The sequence below is a fragment of the Dioscorea cayenensis genome, chromosome 6, assembly GCF_009730915.1.
Source record: "Dioscorea cayenensis subsp. rotundata cultivar TDr96_F1 chromosome 6, TDr96_F1_v2_PseudoChromosome.rev07_lg8_w22 25.fasta, whole genome shotgun sequence".
Classification (NCBI taxonomy): Eukaryota; Viridiplantae; Streptophyta; class Magnoliopsida; order Dioscoreales; family Dioscoreaceae; genus Dioscorea; species Dioscorea cayenensis.
This window is the reverse complement of record NC_052476.1, coordinates 8,344,093-8,352,306: the sequence shown is the minus strand read 5'-3', so window position 1 is coordinate 8,352,306 and position 8,214 is coordinate 8,344,093. Positions and strand designations below refer to the sequence as shown.

Genomic DNA, 8,214 nt, shown 5'->3' with positions numbered 1-8,214 from the left:
CATCAAAACATTTAAATAACAATCCAACCCCTAGGCTCAGTATAAACACCCACATGATAGCATAAGTCTCATTAAGAGATCATAAGTTTTCACATATGCAACTTTCACTCTAAGAGTGATTATAACATCTTCAATGAAAACATTTTCATCAAGAACATCATACAAGAGCATCCTTTGAAAATATACTTCAAATATAGCATCATTATAATGAAATTCAATTTGGTTTACACATGGCTCTTTGGTCATCCTAACAAGAACATCAAGTCTCTTGAAAATATACTATTTGAAACATATATTTAAAAATATAGTGTTTCCAACCCACAATATATATATATATATACTTTACAAATATTCATGGAATAACCCAAGTCTTAAATCATCAGGATTTCTAGATCCCATGGAAGAACATTTCAAGAGTTTTAGCAATAAGAAGTTTATCACTTGAAGGCAAGCAATTTAAATATTAGAAACATACATGATTTGTAGTCCATAATTTAGTAAATCCCACTCACAAACTTGGTGAGCTAAACACATCCAGTGTTCATTCTTGTTATATCTTCTTATTAGAGTGCTTCCTAAATCCCACTCACCAACAGACTTACCACCAAGCTTCTCTACACCCTAAGCAAGCTCTTCTTCATGAAAGGAGAAGAAATCTACACTTCTTTCTTTGTTTGGAGGTCAAGGATGAGGGGTTTGGAGAGAAGAAATTAATGCAACTAGAGGAGGAAGATGAAGGAGAGAAAGAAGGGCTCAAGAAGAGCCTAGAAGCTCCAAGAAGACCCTTAAATGGGCCAAGGCTCGTGAGGCTTCACGGGTTACCTTACGGCCACAAGGGAGGCAGTGAGGCCTCTCTGGAAGGCTTCACAGGCTCCCTTTCCCACAAGAGAGGCCGTGAGGCTTCTCTGGATGGCTTCACGGGCTTTCTTGCATGTAAGGGAGGCCGTGACACCCCTAAAATAGACCTTTGCGGGTACACCAAGTACCCACAAGGCTTCTGCCTTGCTTTACCCTTTTTAAAAGCGTTCCCCCATCATTTTAACCTCCCAAAAAACCTCCACTAAGGTCCTAACACAAGAGGACACTCGAAGGAAATTAAACACACAAGTTACACTCAAGAAAAAAAACGCAAGAGAAGTAGGAAAAACCCCCTTAAAGAAATTTCGGCCTTGAAATTTTGGTATACCTCGCAATTCAAATGATAGAGGGTATTTTCTCTTCAACGTTTCTTCTTCTTCACAAGTTATCTCTTCTACAACATCATTCCTCCAAAGAACATTTACCATAGGAATGTTCTTTCGCCGAAGAGTTTTGACTTGGAGATCAAAAATCTTCACCGGTTGCACTTCAAACTTCAAATTTTCTCTTAACTCTACTGGTGGTGCTTCAAGATAATGAGAAGTTTCGGGACATACTTCTTCAACATGGAAACATATAACACATTATGAATCTTCTTCAACTCAGGCTGTATCTCTAATCGATATCCTACTGGTCTAATCCTCTCTAAGATCAAAACTGGACCTATTATCAGGGATTCAACTTTCCCCTGCCTCAAAACCAAATTACCTTTCCATGGAGAGATTTTCAAGAATACTTTGTCCCCAACCTCAAACTCCAAGAATCTTCTATGGCTGTCAGCATAGCTATTTTGCCTGTCGTAAGCTGTTTTCAATCTATCTTTAAACACTTTCACAACTCAACAGTTCGATCAATCAATTCCACACTCTGAAGCTTCCTTTCTCCCACTTCATCCCAAACAAAGAGGAGTTCTACACTTTCTTCCATACGAAGTGATGTGTTCTCCACTAGTATACAAGTCGTACACAAGTAGTAATGTAGTACCCCGTGAGGGTTAAGGTTGTCGAACCATAGGGACTGGACTTAAAGTACTAATTTATCTTCCGATGTTCAGTAAAATAAAGATTAGATTGAGGTTGAATTAAAAAGCAAACAACAAAGGAAAGAAATGATGGTAGTGGCAGGGGGTTAGGATTGAAATTTCAACAACAAAATAGTAATGCCCTGGGATGATTCCTATGAGTTATAGCATGCTGACTTGGCCCTAAAGCCTACCAGGTACATTCTATGGCTCAAGTGTGTGCTCAAGAGCAATGTTGCATCTATGGTTATTAAATACACCCAGTTTTGCTAAGATAACTAGATTACCTAAGCAACTGTGTATTTCAAACACATCAATTTATGCAAACATAAGATTAACACAAGAAACCAAAAGAACTCCGTAAACATTAAAGTCAAGTAGTCAAAGTATACAAAACAACATGGTTCACATCCATGTATCACCGTGGATGGTTAGCCCCTCATAAATAAATACAACGAGGAAAACAAAGATAAAGAACTAGAGAAAGAAGACATGACTACCTTCTTCTCAAGATAATCTTCCTCGCTGAGCTCTATATGCTAACCCCACTTTTCTTGTGCCTCCAACTCGTCCTTGATCCCCTTAGAAGGTGTGCTGAAGCCTGATCTTCACTCTCCTCAAAGTCCTCCAGGTGGAGATAAGAATCCTCGAACAAAGATGAGAGCAAACCCTAGAAATTGCAGTTAAAAAGGGCATTCTTCGAGCTCGACACGGGCTAAGAATGATCGTGCTTAGACCGTGTTTCCGTAGTAGGGTTTTGACTGAATCAACTAAGTGCTCCCCTGGAATCTTTAGTGGAAGGAAGCATAATCGTGCTTAGACCTTCTTCTGCTTAAGTGTAATCGTGCTAAGAGCATCCGGAGCGTGCTTCCATTGTTGATCAGAAAATACCTCCAGCCTAAGATTTCTAGGGGGAGAAGCACGACTGGTGACACCCCCTGCAAGCTTTATTACTTCGTCGTCATGAGGCTGGGATATTCAAGGGGACATAGCACGACTGTGCTCTTCCCGAACTGAGCTTGAACACTTAGCAATTTCTCCAATCTTCGCTGGTTTGGTATCCTGATTCATTCCTAATTGCTTCGAGCTCCCCAATTAGGAATGAATAAGAAAATGAGATATGAGTTACACTCATCACGAAGCTTCATATGGAACCATACCAATACTTGCTTGAAAGCTATTGTTGTAGGCGAACTCCACCAATGCTATATTTTGATCGCAACTCCCTTGGAAATCTATAACACAAGCCCTCCATATATCCTCAAGGGTCTGAATGGTCCTTTCGGACTGTCCATCCGTCTGAGGGTGGTAAGCAATGCAAAACATCAAAGTTGTACCTAGAGCCTCTTGAAACCTTGGCCAAAAATGAGAAGTGAATCTGGGGTCTCAATTTAAAACAATCGACACTGGCACTCTATGCAACTCCACTATCTCATCAATGTACAACTTTGCCAATTTCTCTAAAGAGTACTTAGTATGCACTGCCAAGAAATGTGCTGACTTTGTCAACCTATCCATTATCACCTACACTGCATTAAAACATTGAGAAGTTCGTGGTAAACCAACCACAAAATCCATCTTTTACATGGTCCCATTTCCATTCTGTGATTGGAACAGGTTGTACGACTCCTGATGGCCTCTGGTGTTTGGCCTTTACCTGTTGACAGACCAGGCACTTAGCCACAAACTTTGCTATCTCTCTCTTCATTCGTGACCACTGACACGTCCGTATATGCATGTAAACCGCAAGTGCACAGGTATCGAAGTAATAATCCCAAATGAGTGGGTATCGTATCTACAGAGAGTAGGGAATAAAGACACTTGAGTTGTTTCTTAACTAATGTGGAAGATGAATAGTGATAAGTGTGACAAAATATAAAATAACGAAAATAAAAACAACAAGATAGAAGGCACAAGTAAAGGAGAAGGTAAGGCAATCGATAAAGATGGGGTACCCTGATATTGATCTGCCTAGGACAATCGTGGAAATCCTTTATTACATGATCCCAAATCTAAAGTCAACCATGCCTAACTCTATACATGTCCCGGAGGAAAGATTGAATAACCTCTCAACCTCGCACTTGCATAGAATTGCAATGAGCTCTAGGGATTCCAAATGATAACCCATATTCCTATGTATAGACCTAGCCCTTTGGTCCAGGTGAAAGATCCCTAGCCACAATTAAGCCCTAAATGCTAAAATCGCTTCAACGCTTCACTTCGTTACACTCGCAACTAAGCCCCAGCAGAAGGTTATCCCTAAGCCCATTCACTCTATTATGGCCGCAAAAAACTCTTGGAACGTGGAGATAGGATAGATCACACCGGAGAGGAAAGGGGACACTCCGCTACCTCTCGACTCACCCTCTCAACCCTCTCCAATCTACCTTTGTCTAACTTTCATGGTGTGTCACTCACTCACAAGAGTTGCCAAGAAGAACTCTCAACACCAGTGTCACTCTAGGGGAGCATTCATACAATCAAGTCTCCAAAATTGGAACTCAAAATAAACATCAATTAATTGAAAGCATAATAAAGAGGTTCAATGAAACGAATACATCCTATGGTTCACAAATACCCAAGTACCCACTAGGGGTTTAGCTTTCCATGGAGCAAGACATAATCAATGAAATCGAATATAAAAACAAAGCATCCATAGAAAACCCCCTCGTTAGTCATGGCGATGGTCTTGTGGAGAGTCCTCTATTCGTCGCAAGGGTCCCTTTGTCCGGCCTAGGATACACCTCGCCGGATCGATGCCGACGAAAGCTCTCCCACTAACCTTCTTCCTAACGGAGCGCGATGTCAGAGCCGTAGAACCTCACCAAAGCCCTAGCCAATACCTCTCAAAACCCTAGCCGCATCCCTCTCTTAAGTTGGGGAAAAGATGGAGAAAAGAATACTGAAATCGGGGCTGAAATCGGCTTTTAAAGGGTTGGAACCGGGAATCCACACGCCCGTGCGAGCGGCCTTGTGGATTTTTCACACAGGCGTGTGGATTTTCTGTTTTCCTATTTTCTCAGCCGGCTGTAAACAGTGCTGGTATAGTATTCTTGCTACAGTACCCCACTATAGGACTGGCCCGAAATACTCCCGAATCCATGCTTTTATCGAGGTAACGCAAATGGGCACACGTTTACGTCATGGATCACTTTGCTTCTTCAATAACGAACATGTTGGTGGAGATCTTGTTCTATATGCACAAGTCGGAATGCTTGAATGTGACTGCCCTTGTACCCCTCCAAATAGTTGTTCTAACTCGAATACGAGGAGCTTGGCACACATTCTCGCATCTCGAACCTGACCTATGTCTTAGCGTTTGAACCTTAGCAAGATTTCCTCCAAATTGGTGCATTACAACCCACATTGGCTTCTTTATCTCATAATCTGTCTTACAACCCTACCTACATGAAAGTAACATAAATACACACATATTAGGGTTAAAACCAGAGAAAAGTAATGCTCAACACAAGGAAAGAACACTTCGTATTCTTATCGCACAGGCACTTATCAACCACCAATAGTTCTCCTTCATTATTCTGTACATCTTGGTACTTCCTGGATAAACTACATAAGCTAAAGAATGAGCTTCTTCAAAGATAGCTTTCTCGCGTTCTAAATCTGCTGGAACACAGACACGGCTTCAAAATTCTAAGATACCATTTTCTCTTAGTCTGAACTCATTGGTTTCCCCTACTTGTGAGTTTTGTATTTCTTGCACTAACTCTTCATCAGTGCTCTGAAGTTTCTTAATACTCTCCATCTATAAAGGTCTCACTACAAAACTGGCCACTAATGCTCCACTATCTTAAGTCTCAAGTTCTCATCTCAACTTCTTCATTACTGAGAGCAAATACAAATAAGGCAACCTCAAAGAAGACACTGAAGTAGTGGACTTCCTACTCAAAGGATCAGCTACCACATTGGATTTTACTAGATGGTAGTCTATGATCAAATCATAGTCCTTTATCAACTCAAACCATTCCGCTACCGCAAATTCAATTCCTTCTAAGTGAAGAGATACTTCAAGCTTTTATGGTCTGTGAAAATCTGACACCTTTCTCCAAAAAGATAATGCCTCCAAATATTTAAAGTAAAAAACCATAGTTGCTAACTCCATATCATGGGTTCAAAACTTCTTCCATCAACACACAACCTAAACCTTACCAAGAAGCATCACAGAACACTACAAACTCCTTCCCACTTTTTGGCAAAGGAAGCACTAGGGCGAATGTCAATCGATCTTTCAATGTCTGAAAGCTCTTTTCACATTCGTCATTTCAAGTGAACTTCACCTCATTGCGAGTTAACTTCGACAAAGGCGAGGCAATTGAAGAAAACCCTTCTACAAATTTCCTATAATAACCCGCAAGTCCAAGAAAACTTCGAACCTTCATGGCATTCTTCAAAAACTCATAATGGCCATAACTGGTCTGAAATGCCATCTTTGGGACATCCTCTGACTTAATCTTCAACTAATGATACCCAAACAACAAGTCAATCTTGGAGAACACTTTTGCCCCTTTCAACTGATCAAACAAATCATCAATCCGCGGCAATGGGTACTTGTTCTTGATTGTCACCAAATTGTTTTTTTGTAGTCTATACACAACATCAAAGATCTATCCATCTTCTTCACAAAGAGAACATATGAACCCCAATGTGATATACTCGGTCGTATAAAGCCCTTGTCCACAACATCTTGCAACTGGGTCTTCAATTCTCTCATTTCTACTGGTGCCATCCTGTAGGGTGGTATAGAAATGGGAGCCGTACCAGGTAGTAAATCTATAGCAAACTCCATCTCTCTCTCTGGTGGTAAACCTAGCAGTTCTTCGGGGACCACATCTGGGAACTAATTCACCAATGGTATCTCTTATATAGCTGGCTCCTTAACTCTTGTATCCACTACATGGGCCATAAACACTAGACAACCCTTGCTCACCAATCTTCTAGCTTCTAAGGATGAAATCAAACATGAAGGCAAAGTTGATAAGTGCTTATGTGATAAGAATGCGAACTATTCTTTCCTTATGTTGAGCATTGCTTTTATCAGGTTTTAGCACTAATACTTGTGCATTTGTGTTACTTTCATGCATATAGGGTTGTGAAGCCGAATGTTAAAGAAAGAAACCAATGTAGATCGTGAATGCACACATTTGGAGGAAATCTTAAGAAGAATCAAACGCGAAGACATAAGTCGGGTTGAAGATGAGAGAATATGTGCCAAACTCCTTGTATTCAAGCCAACACAATGATTTGGAGGGGCACAAAGGTAGTCACATTCGAGTATCCCGATTTTTGCATTGATAGCAAGAGCTTCGAAAATGAGGCCGTTTATTAAAGAAGCAAAATGATCTACGACGTAAACATGTGTCCGTTTATGTTACCTCGATGAAAACATGGATTCGAGAGTGTTTCAGGATGGTACTGTAGTAGAGCACCGTAGTAAACGATCCAGCAATTTACTATAGCAGCAAATTACCCACGCCCTGGCGAAAAATCCACAGGGGCGTGTGGATGCTCGATTCTAGCCCTTTTAAAAGCCGTTTTTCAGCAGGATTTCAGCATTCTTTTCTCCATCTTTTCCCCAACTTTCATGAGGGCGGCGGCTAGGATTTTGAGATGTATTGGCAAGGGTTTTGGAGAGGTTCTATGGCTTCGACATCGCGCTCCACTTGAAAGAAGGTTATTAGGGGAGCTTTCGTCGGCATCGATCCGGCGAAGTGCTGGACAAGGGGATCTTTGGAGGAGACGAGGCCACTCCACAAGACTATTGACATAACTACCGAGGGGTTTTTTTTTATGGATTACTTGTTTTTACAGTCGATTTCATTGTTGATTGTAACTAGCTCCATGGAGAGCTAAACACCACTAGTGGATACTTGGATTTGTGAATCCTCGGATGTATTTGTTTCATTAAACCTTTTATTATGCTTTCCTTAATTGATGTTTTAATTGAGTTCCAATCTTGAATGTTTGATTGATTGAATGCTCCTTTAGAGTGACACTAAGGTTGAGAGTTCACCTTGGTAACCCTTGTGAGTAAGTGACACACCACGAGAGTTAGACAAATCTAGATTGGAGAGGGTTCAGAGGGTGAGTCGAGAGGTAGCGGAGCGTTCCCTTTCCCCTTCAACATGATTTATTCTATCTCCATTTCCTCGAGTTCTTTGCGGTCATAGTAGGGGCTAAGGGATGACCTCCCACTGGGGCTTAGTTGCAAAGGCAACGGACTGAAGTATTTAAGTGATTTTAGCACCTAGGCTTAATTGTGACTAGGGATCTCTCACTTGGATCAAAGGGTTAGGTCTACATCTAGGAAGAGGGTTTAT

The 8,214-nt window shown here is 41.1% G+C and overlaps 1 protein-coding gene across 1 annotated transcript; it reads right to left on the bottom strand.

The window, feature by feature from the left end:
- Positions 1-1,372: 1,372 nt before the first annotated feature.
- LOC120263109 lies at positions 1,373-6,324 on the bottom strand. Its single transcript, XM_039271016.1, has 5 exons — positions 6,175-6,324; positions 3,465-3,536; positions 3,278-3,403; positions 3,040-3,178; positions 1,373-1,662 (listed from the first exon to the last, which is right to left on the bottom strand). Exons 1-5 carry the CDS (start codon positions 6,322-6,324, stop codon positions 1,373-1,375), a joined length of 777 nt encoding a protein of 258 aa, XP_039126950.1.
- Between the last annotated feature and the right edge of the window lie 1,890 nt (positions 6,325-8,214).